This window comes from Osmerus eperlanus, chromosome 22, assembly GCF_963692335.1.
Source record: "Osmerus eperlanus chromosome 22, fOsmEpe2.1, whole genome shotgun sequence".
NCBI classification, from domain to species: Eukaryota; Metazoa; Chordata; class Actinopteri; order Osmeriformes; family Osmeridae; genus Osmerus; species Osmerus eperlanus.
This window is the reverse complement of record NC_085039.1, coordinates 8,182,225-8,202,721: the sequence shown is the minus strand read 5'-3', so window position 1 is coordinate 8,202,721 and position 20,497 is coordinate 8,182,225. Positions and strand designations below refer to the sequence as shown.

Genomic DNA, 20,497 nt, shown 5'->3' with positions numbered 1-20,497 from the left:
AAACATTGATTTATAGTTGTCCTGATTATAATGTAAGTATAGCCTATTAATATAAATAGCCTACAGTATCCTCAGACCAGCGGTGGCGCTAATACCTCGGATATACATGAAAAGAGGGGCCTGAGGAGAGAGTTCCGGCTTCAGGGGCATGAGGAGAGAGGGGCCCCAAGCCCCCACCCCTCGGCTTGAAGCAACGGCCCCGGTGGATGTAGGTGGTATTGCATTTCTTGTTAGACTTCCGGCTCTTCCGGTCGTTTTTATTCTATTAACTCCAGTCAACATTTACAAAACTATCTCCCCCAATAATTTGTGTTTGATTCTCGAACCTGGCTCATACTACTAGCTTTGCCTGATTGATAGCCTGATTTTTGCTAAGTTTGAAACCAATCCGAAATGGGTAAAGTAGCACCCCATTTATTTGCTTACGTCAATAAAAGTTGCCTTCAAATGTGCTCGCGGATACGAACAGGGCACGAGCACAAATGTTCACATTGGCCGATTGCCGATTTACCTGGAGCTGAATGAGACAGACTTACGTATATGGAGGACCAAACCTGCCATATTTACAAATGAATGAATGAATAAATGTCCACATCCATGCATTTAGACAGAAATAAACAAATATATGTATTAATTAATGCACAATTGTCAATCAATAGTTACATATATTTTCCATTTATGTATGTATTCATTTTTGTATTCATTTATTTATTCATTTTTGTATTCATTTATTTATTCATTCATTTATTGATTGATTTATTCATTCATTTATGTCTTCATTTATTTATTTATGTATTCATTTATTCATTTATTCATTCATTCATTCATTTATTCATTCATTCATTGTTCTCAATATGATAATGAGAGGAGGCCAGTAGGCGTGGAAACTGACGTTCAGACATTGCAATCAATCCAGAGCCATAGATTCAATCTAGCTAACGCCTGGGACACACTGGCTGCGAAGCGCCCTGAAGCGCCACAATCTGCTACGAATGACGCGATGCTGTTCACACTAGACGCGCATTTCTCCACGCCGGTCACCAAGCCTTTCACCTTCTCTGAGCTTTCCTTTTATACATGTAAAGCTGACATGGTACATAAACATGGCATAGGCTACAGGCTAATTAGGCAACTTGTTGCTCCAACAACCGTCGCAACAGCATCCCATTCCCAACATAACGTGGCAATGTTTGGCTTTTGTTGCCGTAGTCTTTGTAAAATACGTGCTGTTGGGCATACAACTCCATGTAGGACTAAGCTACATTTCATCTTCGATGATTAACTTTGTGTCGTCAATCTTCACAAATTTCTCTTCTGCTTGATTGGGGGCTATGACAGATCGTCTATCTCGCTCTTACACACAGGACAAAAATGTTGGTTTTTATTTTTAAATGTTTACATTTTGAGAATTGATCGGATATCGTTTTTATCGGGGTAAACACATGGTTGGCCGGTCAGAGTAGTGAAGTTGGGTGTTAAATGATAGCCCACAACTAACGTAGTCAATTCTTTATAACATGTTTGTTTATCCAAATATCATATGGTGAATTAAATCTTTGTTTTCAACGAGGTCGGCCAGCCTGGCCATGTAGGCTATGTTGTCCATAAAAACGATATCCGCTTTCGCAGCCAGTGTGTCCCAGGCGTTAGCTAGATTGAATCTATGGCTCTGGATTGATTGCAGTGTCTGAACGTCAGTTTCCACGCCTACTGCCCTCCTCTCATTATCATATTGGGAACAATGAATGAATGAATAAATGAATGAATAAATGAACTAATAAATCAATCAATAAATGAATAAATAAATGAATACATAAATGAATACATACATAAATGTAAAATATATGTAACTATTGATTGACAATTGTGCATTAATTAATACATATATTCGTTTATTTCTGTCTAAATGCATGGATGTGGACATTTATTTATTAATTCATTCATTTGTAAATATGGCAGGTTTGGTCCTCCATAGACTTATATTGAATGAGCACAGGGAAAAACGGCTTGAGTTGCCTGCCCTGATGTAGCAAGTTTAGCAAATGGTTGTCACACATACATGAAATGTTGTTAATATAGTTTATTCCCGTTATTTTAAAACAGATTACATTTTTCTGTCATGAACGTTTTTCATGACATGATGGCAAATATTATATTATGTTAAGCGTGAGCATAGATTGTTCACATGGCTATCTGGAGCAAAGACGAAGATTAATACTTTAACCGATAACCACAATAGGAAATGATATATATTTAAATAATATTAGTCTTGCCTTCAGAAGCTTATACCCATTAAGGCTATTCTTTTTTTTTTATCGTGTCATCAAGCCAGACTGGTTTTGTGGGACAATGAAGGTCTTCAGTGACTATGTTTCACCCCCACTTATATCTGATGGAAATGTCTTGTATATAGTTCTGTTAATATGCCCCTTTCAAAGTCAAATGTTCAATAAAGTATATTTTAGACACTTCTCAAGCTTTTATTTATTACATTATTACCAAGTCTTGTTAGATCACGTTATATCCATTAATAGGCGTTTGGTTTTGTAGGTTGAACATAAAACACAGGCCACATTTCTACACTGATGTTAAATTGAAGGCAGTGTGAATTTCGTGGAATTTCGTTTGAATATAAAGTTGACAGTAAGCTATGGTAAGTCTGCATTATGGAAGATCTGTTACAAAAATAACTATTAAACTTTCTTTGCCTGGCGAGAACAACGACGGAGCTAAGTGTTCATGTTAACAGTTTATTTAATCCGATACAATGCGTGGAAATCATACTCATATCACAAAGAAAAAAAACAACATGTGATGAGTTCCATCGTTGCTTCCTCTAGTAATATTAACTATGGAGGGGCCTGAGGAGGGAGCGCTGCAATTGGACCCTTCTCGAGAAAGATGCGAGCGAAGCCATTCGGTCCGTTGTGGCAACACTGCCGAATATCTATAAACTAAAGCCGGAGCAAGAACAAGTTTTGCTGAGTTTTGTTGGTGGCCATGTTGTTGTGGCCCTCCTTCCCACGGGGAGTTTGATTTTGCAGCTGCGGCAGCTAGCTCTGTTACAGTAGTGGTGAAGGAATTGGCGAACGCTAGCGATTGGTTATGGCAGATCAGAGTGGCTCTGGGCAGATCCAATAGTTTTAAACTTCAACAGAGTACCCGCCTACAAGGAAGTCAACGCTTGTCAATGGAGCGAGGCCAGACTCTCTGTACAAATGAAATGTAGAGTCTGGTTAGGCTACTAGTGATAGATTAAAAAGGAAAAATCAATCCCCCACGCTATCCTTAATCTGCTGTGCTCATAAAGCATAGAAGCAAACTGCAGCTTTATAGCCTATAGTGATGATTGATTAATTCACAGGCATCTAAAAGTATTTCATTCCTGTCCACAGCAAAATACTGGTTATTTTTTATACAGATCATCGTCACTGATGCCTTTGTCAATCTGTATCTAAAAGCTTAAAGCCAAAACCTTGAGAAAATATTGTCTTATTATCTTTGAGAATCACCAAAAATGACTAGCACTGGACTAGCACATTCATGAGTGATTCTGATGCCTGTCGTCCTGGTTGCGTAATAATTCTATGGCGAGAAAGCAATATGAAATACAAGTATGGAACACTGAGTAGCTGAATGTAAACTCTCTCATGATGTCATGACAAAAGTAAGATAAGTGCACATATCTTTTCTTAGCTTTTGAAGCTGTATTAGATAATACCCAATTGCTCTCAAAGTACCAAGTCAATGAAAGGAATAGTTCAGACAAGTTCAAGACAAAATCAATGTATTTATTACACAGATGTGAGGTGCAGTGTCCGTTACACTCAAGTTGAGTATCACAGAAGACTGGACAATGAATACAGAAAATCAAGGGAGTAATTGGTATCACAATATGGGAGGATACACAATGATTAGCATAGCCTTTGCAGGCACAGAGAAAGAACAATGTGTGCTAGATAGCTTTTGTTTAGGTCTCTAGATAGGGCTTCTAGAAATGGCCTTGTCACTCCTTCTATTTTCCTCATTCAAAGTTGCATGGCATTATACACTTGGAGATATTGTGACCTCTGACCTACATTAGTGACACAGGCCTTTCCTAGTCATCTTTCAAAGACCTAACTTATGGCTATGCAGGCATAAGAAAACAGCATAATGACAGTTTATCAAAGATACAAGAAACATAATTAATAGATAGGCATATTTGTCTTCTGGACATAACCAAGGGTTATGTGCTCATGAGCTTACTATTGCAAGGTATAGATCAAACATTGTTTATTTAGAACATTTCAAAAAGTATAGAAGTAATAAAGTAATCATTATCATTCAGTAATCATTCAACAGCTCCACTGGCTCCTGGTCCAGTTCCGTATACAATTCAAGATCCTCCTGTTCACATTCAAGGCCATCCACAACCTCGCCCCCCCGTATTTGTCTGATCTCCTCCAGGGTCCCACTACCTCCCGCTCCCTCCGATCCTCTTCCTCCATACACCTGTCTGTACCTTCTGCCCGCCTCACCACCATGGGGAGAAGAGCATTCAGCCGCTCTTCTCCCCGTCTCTGGAATTCACTACCACCCCAAACTCATTCATGATTCATTCCCCCATTTCAAATCGGAACTCAAAACCCATCTGTTTAAAAATGCATATTCCATTTAATGTCAATTACTCTGCCTTCTGTTGTTTTTAATGTTGTTGTATTCTTTATTTTTGCTGTTTTTAAATGTATTTTGTATCCTGTATGGTGTCCTTGAGTGCCGAGAAAGGCGCCTTTAAATAAAATGTTTATTTTTAATTTGTATTATCTTTTATCGTTGTTAACTGATCAGTGGTTTAAGGACAGACCTCTTTACTTTTTAACTTACGTAACTGCTTGATTCTCAAAACGGAAACTGAGCTAGTCTAGGCAATTGAACACAACACAATTATTTTGATAAAAATCAACCTGCTACTTAAATTCACCCTCTATTACAAAACACATTCCCAACAGTGACATGTTTTACTGATGAACCAGAGCATTTACTGACAAGAATATAATCATCTTATTGGAAAAGAAAAAACTCAAGTTAAAAAACATTGATATATCAATAGCGTATAAATAATGCACATATGTCACTTAAATGGGGCAGGATACCAGTCACCTAAATGTATGGGTTTGCTTCATTACACCTCATTGTTCACTGAATCTGCTGACTGCGGAAGTCCCGCACCATCTTGCGCATGTCTGGGTAGGGCTTCAGCTGAGTTTCATGCAGGGGTTCCTTCTTGACAGGATCTGTGCTTTCCCTACGACAGGAGGAAAAAATGGTAAACACCTGAGCACCCCTTAACTGCTGATAACAGGGACTAGGGAGTCATTTCTGCCACTTTTAAGGTAATACAATTACCTTTTTTATAACAGATATTGCTATGATTGGAGTTGAAATGCAATCAAATTCAATTAAGGAACAAATTAGATCAATAAGTAACTTGCGTCTTCAGATGTTTCTCAATGGCTTTGCGTTCGTAGACAGTTCCATAAATGGTCATCACGGGATCGACAAACATCTTTTTGGTCAGTATACAAATCAGGTGTGGTGGCACAAAGTCCTCTGTGACCTCTGAACCCACCAGTTTCTATCAGAGAACAAGACAAAAAGCACACTCAAAGGTCACTGACAGGAAAAAAAGTGAAACTAAAGTCACTGTCCCTAAAATGTGAAAAACAAAGGACGATCTAACCTCAATCCAAGTAGTAAATTGGAGTTAATAAACTGTACTTGCTATATTTAGGGTTACATTTCAAGGAATTACTTGGATTAGTGCAAATATACACAATTGTTGCCGTTCACCTGTTCCATGTCATTCAAAGAGGTTCCTGCTTCTTCTTCTGTGTTTTTCTTGGCCTCTTGTTCATATGTCTCTCTACTGGTCATGAACTCCTCAGCCAAGATGCTACAAAACAAAACAGTATTGTCCCTAATATTACATGATATTTTATAAAATTCAAACAAAAATCATGAGACTACTATTTAGATGTTACATAACCCTTTGTCAATAGAGGCAATTCATATTTTTTCTCCGACAGGGTTAGTACAAAAGAAAAGTTGGTATGTTCAACCTATCCAGAGGATCCTCAGGCTCGGGCAAGATGAGCAGTCCATAGACAGCATCCAGGATCTCTCTCATGGTGATATGAGCAGAGTAGTTGCGGTCAAATATATTGTGGCAGATACGGCCCACGCTGTTGACGTTACAGTGGTACACCTTTTTCCAAGTCAAGTTAGTTAATCAAATCAGCACGTGTTATTGAATACATACAATACTTAAGTATGCACACTGTATACATGTTACACTATCAAAGTCCCCAATATCCCCCACTTCCACTCATACTTGAGGATGCCTTACCCCCCCAAAAAAGGCAAACATTATATCGGAAATAATTGACCTACTACCCTACTAATATACTTAGATGAGCTTTGTGTTATGTGTGTGTTCGTTTAAGTACGGGGAAGGCAGAATGATGGTTTATATAAATATTTGTCAATGCATTAACTAGGGGCAGTGTTTCCCCTACCATTATATTAGGGGGGCACCCACCCTGGAAGGTCAAGTTAATTTAGTAAAAAAAAGGTTACCTTTCCTATAAAACAGGTCTATAGCTTTCTCTTTTATTAAACAAACTAAATGGCCTTATGTTATTTATCTTATTTACACGACGGCATGTCATTTCTGTCTCATGGTCAACCCCCCCCTCCGCGCACGCCCCCCCCCCCACGCCGCCGCCCTCCCCCCCTCCCAAAGCTATAAACCTAGGGGAAACACTGAGGGGACACATTACCTGGACATGTTTCACATAACTTAGTCATGTAGAATCAATATTATGTCGAATTTAGTCACTTGACATATCGTTTACTAATACGTTTCGCTGACAACATAAAAAGCTGGGTTCATTTCAGGATACAGGTGTGACAAATCGCATCAGTGGCGGTTTGACTGGGTAGTCGTCACCAAACTGGCAGTACAGCTCGAACACTCCGTTCTCGTATGATGTGTCAGGGGGGCCTTGCATGAGGATTTTCCAGAAAGCTGTAAAGATAAACAAATTAGAAGCTGTGTTTACGGTTTCATGCAAAATCTATACCTACCGTGTAGTCCAGTTTGCTTTCATTAGACAGATAGTATACTGAACCAAGCCATGAGTGGATTTGTGGTGTTGAGTGGGCAGGGTATTTTAACCCTATTGTCCATCGACAGTTAGCATATGACTGGGTATTAGGTATTGAGAAATTCCTAATAAGTTTGGTATAAATTACCAACGTTTTTTAAATATTTTTTTAAATGATGACACTTCTATTCTGACCAGTACAGCACTGATGATGTTGATGTTGTGTTTATTAAGAGTTCACTTACTCATGTCTGACTCTGTGGGATAGATGGTGCAGAAAGGGTGTGGGTCACAGTGCAGGCTTCTCAGCTCTGCCAGAATCCGTCGGTCCTTCTCCAGATGGCATCTGGTTTTTGAATTCTTTTTCAGTGCACTGCATTCAAAATATTTAAGATGTTTGTTTTACATATTTAAAACAATACAAACAAAAATGACACTGCATATGCTTGGAATGCGGAAAAACTTTTCAGCGCTTTCTCTTCTGGCATACAGTACTGTGATCTGCGTCTCCATTTTGATGGTTTTTAAGGTTGGGAAAATGTGGGATTTAGTGGCATTCTTAAACATGTTGTTCATGTAAATCATGAGGGGACAAGGACTGATCCTTGCAAGACACTCATAACAGCAAAGGGGTCATCTTTAGGTACAAGTGAATTTGCCATTATAATGGCTTAAATATATAGTCATAATCAAAGCCATACCTAGAATTATTGTTTAACATTTTCAGGATATGATTCAAATGATGGGAAATAACTTACTTCTTTGCCACGGTCACTTTATTGCCTAGTTCCAATGGCAGAACATTTTCAGGTGATTCATCATAGTCTTTACTGGCTACGAGAGCTTTTATCGCCCTCTGTAAAAAAAGGTTTAGCCTGGTCAGAGTATTATCCACTAAGTTAATATACAGTACGTGATACAGTATTAGGTGTTTTAATGTTTCTACATAAAACATGGAGGAAGTTTCCCTGTGGAACTGGTGTGGCAGACATACCACGCTTGTAAGGACAGAGGGGTCAGTTTCTTCTTTCGGCTTCCTCAATTCCATGGACAGAACCGTTTCCATTTCAAAGAGCTTCAGACCGTCTTTGCATGTCATTGGCTTGAAACAATAGCCACCTACAATATCATATGATTTATTATTCAGTTTAGATGGTAATAATGTCTTGATCATTTCATCAATAGAGGCTATAAATTCCAATAATTTTGTATAACTTTCCTTTTCCCTCTGGACTGCTTGGGAAAGACAATGATGAAAATAGTGGTCAAAAGCTAACAAATGGCAAGTCGTTTCTAAGAAAAATGTAACTACACCTTTGTCAAGTCTGAACAAGGAACAAATGCACATTAAATTAAATCTTCCTCATGATCGTGATTTAGTTTAATATTACTTATTGTTAGTATGTGCAGCACCATCAGCCTGTATGGGTTGCAGTGCACCAAGTTAATGTTCAGTTCTGTTTTGCACAAGGTGTATAGAAAAGGCTGAAAAATGACACAACTCCCTTGTATCAAATTGTATCACTGACTTATTTAATTTCTACAAGTACAACTTTTTTAAATATCCTGTACCACGTTAATCGTTTGTGTCTATGCTTTAATTTCAGTTAAGATGGTTGTTCCCTTTCTTGATATGTACCGTATTTTTCGGAAATAAAGCCGCAGCTTGTACCCCGATTTTACAGTTTTGCAGCTATATGTGGTTGTGCAGCTTATATTTCGATGCGGTTTATAGCCCGGTTTTAGAACAAAACTTGAAAGATGAATTATTTACTGTGTTGTCTCATTTACACTATCAGGGCTTGGAAATACAGTGACTTGCTAAAGTAGGCAAACGGCTAGTAGAACATAACATGTCATCATAATTTCAGTAAATCAAACAGCTGCAAGACCCAGTGAAATGTTATATAGTATAGATAGATACTCTAACGACATTGGCTAATTCAACTTTGGTAGGCTATCCTCAGCAAGCTAGCTAAACTTATACTATATCTAAAATAATTTTGTAGACATAACAATGGGTTTTGCCACTAAATGAGTGACTTGGCTTTATTTCTGGACATACCCACAACCGAAGTGTGTTACACAACGGCATGCTGTAAGATCGCCTATACTCGTGCACTGCTTGGTATCATTGTTCCCGTATCAAGTGCGGCATATTCCAGTGCGGTTTAGACTTACAAACACAAAACTCCCATTTTGGTGGGATGCGGCTTATAGAAAATGCGGCTTATTTTCCGAAAAATACGGTAATTGTTGTGATAAAAGTCATAGTCAAAACGGCCTCCTACCTGTTGCATAGCTGATCCCATGTAGCACATCGTTCAACACATCTCCCACCAGAACGGCATCCACAACGATGCCAGAGCTCATCAAATTGGTTACAAGACCACGTGGATCGGTACCTGAACTGCAAAATGAATAAAGGGTTAAGATAAATATCTTTGTATATTGCAATAATTGTGTGGAAAAAATACAATTTCTGCTGGGAAATGATGTTTTACCCCACATCATTCCCGTCTGTGAGACATATGATGCGAAGTTTACAATCAGGGAATTGCTTCTTGACTTTATCTAGCTCAGTTATGGCATTCTGTAAGGCGTCATAGAGCCGAGTACATCCTTCTGTCTTGACACTGCGTACATATTCCTGTGTGTTTCAAAAAACATTATAAGATAGATGTTCAAAAATGCATGAAACAATAGTATTCAAAAAACATAAGTATTTATAGCGTTAAGTATAATACTGTACATAGTTTCGAATTTTAAAAAGCTGGTAAGTTATCCATTCTGTTGTGGAAAGAGAAAGGTTCAATCATTAAAAATAATTATAATAAAATGATCACATTACTGCAGTAAATTTAAAACCACTGTAGCACAATCCTACATCTACAGATCTATCCTCAGTCTAATTTAGACCTACCAAGGGTGAGGGCCCAATCAATGTGGCTAAAACAGGGGGTAAATGGCTGACACGTTTAGCATTTACCAAATTGCCATGCCCCCGTAGGTGTATTTGCTTTGGCATAGTTTGCCACAGAGTATGTGGAACAGTACACACATGCAGAAGAGTTTTACTGTGAGAATATAGTAACAATTCAAGTGTTTACCATAAAGGTCTCAAGAGTCTCTGTAAAAGCATGGACCATTTGAACAAGTGAGCCAAATGTCATCAGGCCAATGACATGATGCAAATTATAAGCCATGGTTCTGGTTGCAAAGGCATGGAAGAGCTCTTTGACTGCGTCGATTCTCTTCATTGTCACTCCTTCATAGCATTGCTCCGTCATTGAGGTACTTGTATCTATTAGTACCTGGTAGGGGGGGAAGAGTACTGTTCAGTTATAATTTACTGTTGTTACTAAACAAAATATCGAGTATTAATACTATCATAGCAACACGTTATATTACAGCATTAAGTTATACATCATTAAAGACAGGGTCAGTAATGTTGTTGTGATGCAATTTGTCATATTTGCTGAAATACACTTCACATCCTGTAAGCAACCAATAAATCTAAAAGGTTTGACAGTAACATTTGATAAATCTGGTATCTGTGGCTAAAATAAACACGGCAAGTTTGTCAGTGCCTCACTATGCCTGAACATAAACCTTCATGGGCATTGTTGAGGTAAAAGCGTGGGTTAGCTTTATATCAATCATCACATAGCATTAGTCATTCTGTAGCAATCTTTCAATCCGTTTATAGTTCTATCATAGATCTATCAAGACTAGTGAAATGATTGCAAGAAAATATATAGATGTACATTACCAGAATAGCTTCCTTGGGGGTCCTGCTAGTTATGAACATCTGATCACTTCTTGTGTCTCTCATTCTACACAAAAGTACAGGATTAGAAGTATTGGGTCAGTATTGACAGTATATTTGTCAAGGCAATGCACAAGTACTTGTGACTATCTGAAAATCAGTATTTGGGTAATTTAACATCCACCCCACATCACAGTTGTAACATAGCAATAGCCAAACCTCACTGTTGGGTAGAAGAACAGAAATACAAACACAGTAGTAGAAAAAAAATGTATAACAAAAGTAGATATATTTATGAGGTATGGACACTTACTCATTTGCCAAAAGGTTCAGATCTACAGTTTGGATTTTGCCAGCCATGCAATTAAAGATTCTTGCATTCTGGGGTCCTGATTTGTCATTACTGACATAAACACCAAGGTTAGCTGTGAAGGAAAAGCATTTATTGCATCACTTGAAAATGCAATATTTGAAGCTGAATTATTTTACTACAGATCAGTATGAGCAATGTCTTATTGTCAAAGGGCAGCAAAAAGCAGCAAGACAGTGCAGTAAACCCTCTGTCTCCATCTTAAATTAAAATCAAATATGACATCATATGTTCCAAGGAAGGTTTTGTCATTTCTACTAAGTAAGTAGTAACTAAATACTAACTAAGAACTGCTTAATCTCAGGGCTCTGGTCAAGCAAGAACTATACAGTACATACACTTCTGACAGTGAGCTGACCCTAACCTAAGCAGTTGCAGAAATGATTTCCCACTAATGCTGGGTACACACCACAAGATAATAGGGATGATTTGGGGTCGATTTCCCCCTTCCGACAATCCTAGGTAATGTACTGATTATCTACAGATTATCTTATCAGATTTTCCATTGGTTTGAGGTGTGTTAAGACTTGCTCGGAAGAACGTCCCCGATCGTGAATCGTAAATATCATATTTATGATCAGAAATCCTGATGTCTGGGGGGAACCCCGAGGACAAACACCACACACTATAGGAGCAAAACGGTTAAATCTAGTAATTTTTTTGTCCTCATGTTTGTGGTCTCACATTTTGAAAATCTTTAAAAAATCTTTTAGCGTGTACCCAGCATTAGTCCTCTATGTAACCCACTGGGATGTCCAATACCTTCATTCAGGAGCACAAGCATTGGGGCTTGCAATCCTGTTTCCTTCAGCATCAAAGGTGGTGTAATCGTCAGGTAAGAGTACTTTTTTACATTTTCCATCATGTTGCCAAAATTCTCCACATCACTTATCTGAAAGCTTTAAATACATTGTGTGAGACACAATAGCTTTTTTGTCCATAATACAGCTCAGTATTGATAACGCAAAATACTCCCATTAAACCGTACCCATGACTCGTCGCATGTTCAAAGGAGATCCAGACAGGAAAGGATTTCATAGATGGAGGTAAACTGAGCAGTAATTTCTCGACATCAGTTGCTCTCTTCATGGATGTTTCTCGCAGGTTTTTATCAGTGCAGTTTGGAATTTTTTCCCCATCTTAACAAATGACAAACAAGAATCAAATTGATCACAAATAAAGCGCTGCTGATACAGAAAAACAAAAAGGTAAAGGATTTAGGGGTTGATGGATTGATGAATGGAGCAAAACAAATGTTAACCAGCTTAGCCAGACACTAGCTTCAGACTGGGGCAAATATTTTTCTTGGAGCAACACCCACCTGATACTGTACCAACTTGTTATCGTTTGCCTGGTACTGTACATAGATTTTAATTGTATTGGACCAAACTGAACTAACATTCCAGATTCTGGATTAATGCAGTTTGTTTGGTTTGTCTCCAAAGAAAGGAGTTAAAATAAGTCTCTGTTCTTGATAATAGCCATTTAGTTTAAATAAACTAAAAATGAAATAATACAATTGAGGGTGTTAATTAAAGACAGTGCTGCCTAGTGTCTTTCTGCATAAACCGATACTACATTACGGTCTCATCAATCACAACCAGTGTATACAGTGTGTCGTAATAATATATATAACTTTTACAAAAAGAAGAAAAGTGACAAACTGTATCCTTCCCTTCTTGTTACCTTTTTGTGAAATCATACATATTCATCTGCGATTACATACTATAGCATACCTTTGATTTTCTGCAGAACATATGCTCTTTCAAGAACATCTGGTATACCTGGGACACGAACTGGGTCAGAAAAGCGCTGACCTTGTTGAGAAGTCAGACACATTGGTGCATAGTTTTCATGCTCTGGGGTACATGTCTGGTAAGACAGGGAAAGCATATGAACATTATCATATTAAAATGATGCCAAATAAAAGGCATCATGGAGAAATGTTTTAGTTTTGATTCAAAAAAACAACCTTCAACCTTCTAACCTTTTACTTTACCTTCTAAACCCCAATACTAGACACATTTAATATTCCACCATCTTGTTACTTCTGTAATACCATTGAAATGAATGCACATTTAGTGTTAAGTGCTAAAACAAACATTTTATAGACACACCTCTGCTCCCGATAGCAGAGTGGCCCAACACACGTTTGCGCTTTCAAAGACCTCAAAGTCTTCAACGACGTGTCCATCTCTTTGTTTCTCAGGACTTGGCAATAGTTCTCTGAAGAGATTGTACAATCCTTCTACAATCGCAATCTAAAAAAATATTAACATAAATACTTTGTGTAAAATATTTATCTAAAAGTAAATAAAAAAAGTTTTATACTAAAAGTATTTTCTGAAAGAATCATTATGTATATCTAACTTTTACCTTTTGAGCACGGGTTCCAATCTCATTTCTATACAGAAACTGAAACAAACTTTGGGCCAAAGGGTTGCATCCACTAAGTTTTCTAATATATGCAATCAATTTCCTAAAGAATTCTCCAGAATGTTGATGCATTTTCTGCAAATAAGATGAGAGTTAAACAAGTTCATTCCAATTCCGTTGTTTGGCTTACAATTTCATATTCAGTTTTCTTAGCCTCACAGTGTAAGTGAGAGATAAGTCAGGAAGGCATAGTTCAATACAGTTTGTTTACACACAACTGATGGTCAAAATGCAAATTTTTCAAAATGCTAACACCATTTTCAATTGTTTGGATACAATACACATACACCTTAGATCATTTGTTCATTGAACTATAATCATCTGTTCAAAATGACACAACTTAACATCAAAGTATCAGCATTTTTAAATGAAATTCACACATAACATGTCTGTAATTTCCTTAAATTACAATGATCTGTCAATTGATGCTACTGCTCAAAATGATAATTATAAGTAATTGCTGCATTACTCTTAGTTTTACAGAAACTGACAAACAATATTCCAAGTTTAGAACATGAAAGCTCAGTATAACGAGATCCATTGACACCATGCTCAATTGGTGCAAGCATGGTTTCAGGCCCATCCACAATTTACAGCCTTGTACTTGCCCCCATACTTAATCCTATTGAGGATTCTTCTCCATGTGGGAGGTGGAAGGTGCACGATAGGCACCCTCATGAACAAGTTACCCTTCTCCAGGCTATGGATGAGGCATGCAATTACATCACTGCAGACCAGTGTCAGGCCTGGATTCGCCATACCCGGAGATTCTTTCAGAGATGTTTGTCAAATTAAAACATCCATTGCGACGTGGATGAAAACTTGTGGCCAAATCCACAAGACAGGGTTGTTGGAAATGTAGGAGTAATCAATCCTTTGTTTTGCTTTGCTTGATTGTTTTTTGAGCTAGATGAGGAACACTGCAGTACATGTTTTACGTACTGTAGCATAGTTTTCTTTTGTAGCTAATTATGTTTGCTTTGATACCAAAAAACTAAGAAGTTGTAATTTGATTGTATTTCATCAAGAAATTTCAGATTTTGCTTAATGATTCCACTCTGTAGTATTCTCTCTTAGTCCATTTATGGTGATGTAGTGTCTTATGAAACATGTATCACATATTTTGTAATACAATGATTGTACAAACAACTACATGGTGAAACTATGGGCATCTTGGGTGTGGATGAACTAAGTGAATGTTCCTATGGTATTTCATGATAAATTTGTTATTTGAACTAATGATTCTGCATGAGCACGGTGTCTTTAAAGATACGAACATACAATGCTATGCTTTGAACATGTGACAGTCTGTGTTACAAGTAATGACTGTAAGAGTTTTGAATCTAGAGTTTTGAAAAAGGACATCACGTTTCTGAAATTAGTGTCAAAGTCATTGTAAAAATACTAATAATTAATATTCATAAAAATTTGAAGTGAATAATTGAGGAAATAATGTATATCTTACAATGGCATAGAGAGTAGAGAAAAACACACTCAGCCCTTTTGGAGTTTGTTGTACTGAGGGTGTGATGTCATTTGTGCAAAACGACATGGAGTCTTGACTTTCTTCAGGGAATGAGGTCAAAGAAAAATGCACCGTTGACTCCACAGTGACTCCACAGTTCTGCAAGGTGTCTCCAACACTGCCAGATTCACCTCTGCAAAACAATTGGAGTGCACAAGTAATTAAAGTTGGGGTGTTGAAGTAAGTTGTAAAGTGTATTAGAAAATAATGTAATATTAAAATATATCTCAAGAGTCCTAAAATTTGTAAGGTGATTGGTACAGTAATTTGAGTGAACCGTTTTCCTTTTAATACATATTCCCATAAGTGAGGCATAGATTTGGTTTGAACATTCATAATATTCAAACATTGTTGTAATTTGAATATGGGGGGGGGGGTGGTTGCATTCACTTGGTCAGTATATAATTGTTCAGCTATTTTTATAAAATTATCTATCAAATGCATACACTTAAAACAATACTTTTACCTCAATCTAAAAGGTAGATTGCATAAACATTGATAATCCATTAAAACTCATGTTTACACCATGTGTATCCTGGGCCAGTATAAGTTGCTATGTTGGGTATAATATTTGTTGATATACAGAACACTTAATATACAATTACCTGTAATGGAGAACATGTGCTGGGATACCAGTCTCACCGGCAAGCTTCAGTCTCAAGTCCTTGATTGTATCACATTTCAAGTCCACCTTAACCTCATAATCTCCCTGTTAAGGAATGCAAAAAGGGGCATCCAAATCAGGATCAAAGGTGGAAAAGGGGGCTCAGATCAAGCGTGATCACTTGCCAGAGTAAAGTATCCTGTGGGATTCTTTAGTCATGGTCGTTTCATGCTTACTGCTTAAAGTAGGAAAAGGGTGTCAATCTGGAAAATAAACATCTGGAACTTTTTAAGGTATGATAAGAATATAATTTTTTGAGTTGCCTCAGCTTTAATGTGCTTTAGCATTTTCTATAGGCCCAAAATCTACAGCAGACCAACATTAGGTTTTTAACAAAAATATGTTTTACAGGCAAAACTTTTCAGGTTTTAGTTGTGCACCAGCCTAACACTTCTACTCATACATTTACAGAATGGTCACCCACTGAGAAACCATAACAGTCATACAATTGTAGAGCTCAATCATATTCTATAACATTTATATGATTTTTCCAATTAGATTTGACCTTTGCTAAAGTTTACTTATCATTAACGTCATAATTACAATGTGATCTTAAACAATAAATGGCAGCATTTAACAACTTCCTTCACAGTGCCTCTCGACCGTTATCTTGACAGTTATTGGCCTGTTGTTCTGGGTTTATCAACAGTGACCTTACACTGTAACCTAATAATTATCATAGACAAAAGCATTTTCTATCTATATACACCACAAAACATTTGTTTGGTAACAATTACAAACAAATTAATGACGGCAAACTAAGAGTTTGATAGTGTCTATGGAAATATCTAAAAACCTGGGAACTTTGTCTAATAAAACATGACAATCAAATGTTGTGTAGAAGGTTGACCTAAAGTACTTGACTAGTAATTAACGGTTTGGTAAGCTAATTCAGGTTAGTTACAACTGGGGTTTGAGTGAAAAGCTAGTGGGCTGGCTGTGCTGGAACAAAACAGGACGGCCTTAATTACACAAGGTGGAAACTGATGTCAGTATTTTCATAATCATGTGAAACTTATTACGCTCACCTTGAGCATGATGTGGCAGCGAAGGGTATCTCCTCCAAATCGTCCATCAACCATTTCATGCTTTGGCATTTTGGGGGCTTGTTTCAAGTTCTCCTTGGGTGTAAATATTGCATATAGCACAGACCCATTTTCAATGTGCCTTTCTGTCAATGACCCTGAAAGTGTTCAACAAATAGAATATCAACACTAGCATATGAACACTAGAATGTGCATATCATTGCACGAATGATAGTGTTTGACATTGATGATGATGAGTGTTATGCAGCGTTAGACATACTTACACGTATTGAAGAAAGGATCGTCTGTTAAAGGCATTCCATCGACTGTGTAGAGGCACACACCTTTAGTGTTCCCCACGCACTCCTGGTAACAAATCCTCAGCATCAGGTCCTCTAGTGTGTTTTGGGCCGGGTCCATGTCTGCACTCAAAATCAATGAAGGCGTATGATCATCTTCTCCAAATATAATGACTCCTTTACCATTTGTATTTCAAAACCATTTAATCCTACTGGTCAGAACAGCGCATACAAATGTTTAACACTTATCAGGTTGTAATAGCGTCACCGTTATTTTGTTGCATTTGCAGAATAATGATAAATTCATAAATTGGTTAGAATAATTTTTTGTAAACAACCAAGATGAGGTTTTGTTTTTCCGATTGGCTGTATCTATCCAATTGCATCCAGAGGTATTTTGGTCTGCGCTCTTTGATAACAGTCCTTGGAAATCGAAAATGAACTAACAAGTTGCCAGGTCTGGCAATGCCAGGCTAAAGGGATCTGTGTCGACCAGTCTAGGTCTTCCACACCTATCTATACAAAACATTTCTATATGGACCTTGATTTGAGGATTGGGACATTATCAGGTCATTCTAGGGTCTAATCGCCCTACATCAATGTCCAACCACACTAATGCTCTTGTGGCTTAATGATAGAAAATACAGCTTCAACGTTCCAACATCTTTCGGAAAGCCTTATTTGTTTTATTTCTCTGTATATCAAAGAAATACCTATGTGGAAACATTGTTATGCATTCAGATTGCATTCATTACAAACTAAAAAGAATGTGTCATAACATATACATTATATTTATTATAATTTGACATTATTAATGTAAAATTAACAAGACAAGTGGATATCCTGTCATATGGCTTTCTACCCTTGTTACTGGATATCTACCCTTCTGTTTACAACCAAACATCCTGCACTACAGTAGCCTATCTCTCCACCGTCAGGGTTGCTCAGTTCCGCCCTGTAGTGTAGATAGGTTTCACTTTCTTTAGAAAAGAAACCGGCAGTTGCAGTTTTCCCTTGAAAAGGATGTTATAGTTGGTGATTGCTGTATGTTGTTGATGCCAGAAGATGCCCCCTTACTACTATGTTTCCAATATGCTTCTGGCACATTAAAACTTCCATAAGCATTCATTTTTCTTACCTCTGATGTAGTTTGGCTCAGGACAATGGGGGTATGTGTACTTGAGGTGGAAGGCCTCCATTGATTTCTGTACAGGTGTGCCAAGTTTGGGATTGTTCTGTGGGGAACGAAGTCGTCTAACATATTCTTGCAATGATGCAAAGCGATTCTTCTCAATGTGACTAAAACCTATTTGAAAAAAAAGCATTTGCCGCGTTATATAAATTTACACCGTTAAAGAAAAGCAACAAATCATCAAACTGACTTATTAAATAACAAGCTGCTAAATTGTAATAAAAAAAAATAAAAAAAACGTGACGCTTACCCATGGTGTTTAAGTCTTCACCATTTACACCGTCAATTAAATCTCTCTCATCCTTGACACCAAAATTTAGGAACTTGTTATAGTACGACTGCAGTCGGTGTGTTTCAAGAAGACTGTAGATCTTATCCATCTAAAACAAGAAGCCCAAAATATTATGTATTGCATTTAGCAGACGCATTTATCCAAAATGCGCTAAAGGGTGGTAAGTGAATTTGGGACCTTTTATCTGTGGTCAAATGAACTCCATGGAACCTGTCCTAAACGAATTTAGAAATGTACGACTACGCTAAAGTTTTGTAAAGTAGGCCTAGGCTACCACAGCGTAAACACAAAAAGGATACGCCTAAACTTATACGTGATGGTTCGGAAACAATAATTTGCCCGTCTGTTTACAACGCATTAGCCGTTCTTTTTTGAATAACTTTGCTTTGAATGCATCCCTACAGCAGTGTAGCCTACATGTAGCTTACGTTCAGTAGGCTATAAACATCGATGTACATTTTTTTTGTAAGTTAAAAAACTGTTACCTTGATTGGTGTTGATCTTGTGTAGTATCCTACAGAGGTGGCAGGAGGATAAATGGATAAAAGAGGTGGCAGAAGGATAAATGAAACTGATGGTCACGTGATAAAACTGGCAGGCCAAATAGTAAAAAAATCTAAATTAAAGTCGTAGGCTATATTGTTACAGATTTTTTCAACTGCTACACATTTTTTCCTCTTTTTTCAAAACTTTACACACAAATACAAGAATTGAAGCATATTCAATGCTTCATTGCAAAATGAAGCATTGAACATTTCACAAACACGTTTCAAAAGCAAACATTTGTCTTACGTTGCAAACACTATAATACAGTAATAATACCCAGTGACTCTTTGGTCAATCAGTCAATCACTTTATTTATAAAGCACAATTAAACACAACTTCCGTTGACCAATGTGCTATACAGAGTACTAAAATAGGACCACAACATGGTAAGACACAGACAAACAGAATAACCGCATCAACATTCATTTTTATAACACAAATCAAATAAAAAGGTATTTAACCTTTGAGTGGTTAATTGAAACGAATTGGGTGCATTTCGTCAGGCCCTGTCAAGAACATAGAGAAACAGAAAAATAAAGAAAAAATTATAATACATATAATCTAAGAAAAAAAGTGGTGTAAAATTGATCTTTGGCGATGAAAAGTCGGGGGCCCACACCGATATTCTTTCAGGGGACTCAGAATTCCTAGCAACGGCCCTGGTCCTAGGGCATCGCTCTCGAACTTGGTTAGAGTGCTCAGCCAAGCTAGATGCATGTTTCTGCTTCCCCTGTCGACAATTTGGAGCCAGCAATTATAAAAACATCACCTTCAGTAGACAAGGTTTTACCAATTGGAAAACGGCTATGTTTATTTTTACAAAAAGCTCAAAAAACGATTTTGCGCTCAAATGAATGTCCCAAAATTTCGCTCGCGCGCTATGCGCGTTCGCATAAACTGTGGAGCTCACCCAGGATACGTCATAAGTTTGGGCTAAGCCCCTAATGTTTATAACGTCTGGCTCCGCACTTGATTAACTCGGATCGTTAAGCAGACTCAAAAATGGTAACAAAAATGGTAACATAATGGTAATATAAAAAATAATACGATCCCTTTCCGTGAACAACTGCGGTAAGCAAAACCATTATGCAAGAATGTGCAGGACAGGTCAGACACAGACACGGAAAAAACGCTGAAATAGACACAGAATTAGATGGACTGTTTATTGGCACAGTGAGCCTTGACCAACCACAAGACAGGCCTGTCCAGTTTAAACTGGATACAGGAGCAG

General features: G+C 37.5%; 1 protein-coding gene across 1 annotated transcript; it reads right to left on the bottom strand.

Moving 5' to 3' along the window:
- Positions 1 to 3,770: 3,770 nt before the first annotated feature.
- Positions 3,771 to 19,237, bottom strand: LOC134008805 (uncharacterized). Its single transcript, XM_062448338.1, has 25 exons — positions 19,206 to 19,237; positions 18,679 to 18,808; positions 18,375 to 18,542; positions 17,222 to 17,359; positions 16,941 to 17,095; positions 15,854 to 15,957; positions 15,189 to 15,381; positions 13,664 to 13,798; positions 13,405 to 13,548; positions 13,024 to 13,159; positions 12,276 to 12,426; positions 12,050 to 12,186; positions 11,231 to 11,342; positions 10,921 to 10,984; positions 10,259 to 10,462; positions 9,653 to 9,798; positions 9,440 to 9,558; positions 8,143 to 8,267; positions 7,907 to 8,004; positions 7,394 to 7,521; positions 6,945 to 7,069; positions 6,102 to 6,247; positions 5,833 to 5,935; positions 5,475 to 5,617; positions 3,771 to 5,287 (listed from the first exon to the last, which is right to left on the bottom strand). The coding sequence occupies exons 2-25, from the start codon at positions 18,806 to 18,808 to the stop codon at positions 5,179 to 5,181; spliced, it is 3,213 nt and encodes a 1,070-aa protein (XP_062304322.1). The 5' UTR covers positions 19,206 to 19,237; the 3' UTR covers positions 3,771 to 5,178.
- Positions 19,238 to 20,497: the final 1,260 nt, after the last annotated feature.

Excerpts from the sequence above, each read along its gene's own strand:
- LOC134008805 (XM_062448338.1), bottom strand. The coding sequence starts at position 18,808 with ATGGATAAGATCTACAGTCTTCTTGAAACACACCGACTGCAGTCGTAC. Across the intron at positions 17,360-18,374 it reads TGAGCCAAACTACATCAGAG|ACATGGACCCGGCCCAAAAC; the intron begins GTAAGAAAAATG and ends TTTTGAGTGCAG. Across the intron at positions 13,160-13,404 it reads CTCTGCTATCGGGAGCAGAG|ACATGTACCCCAGAGCATGA; the intron begins GTGTGTCTATAA and ends CTGTCTTACCAG.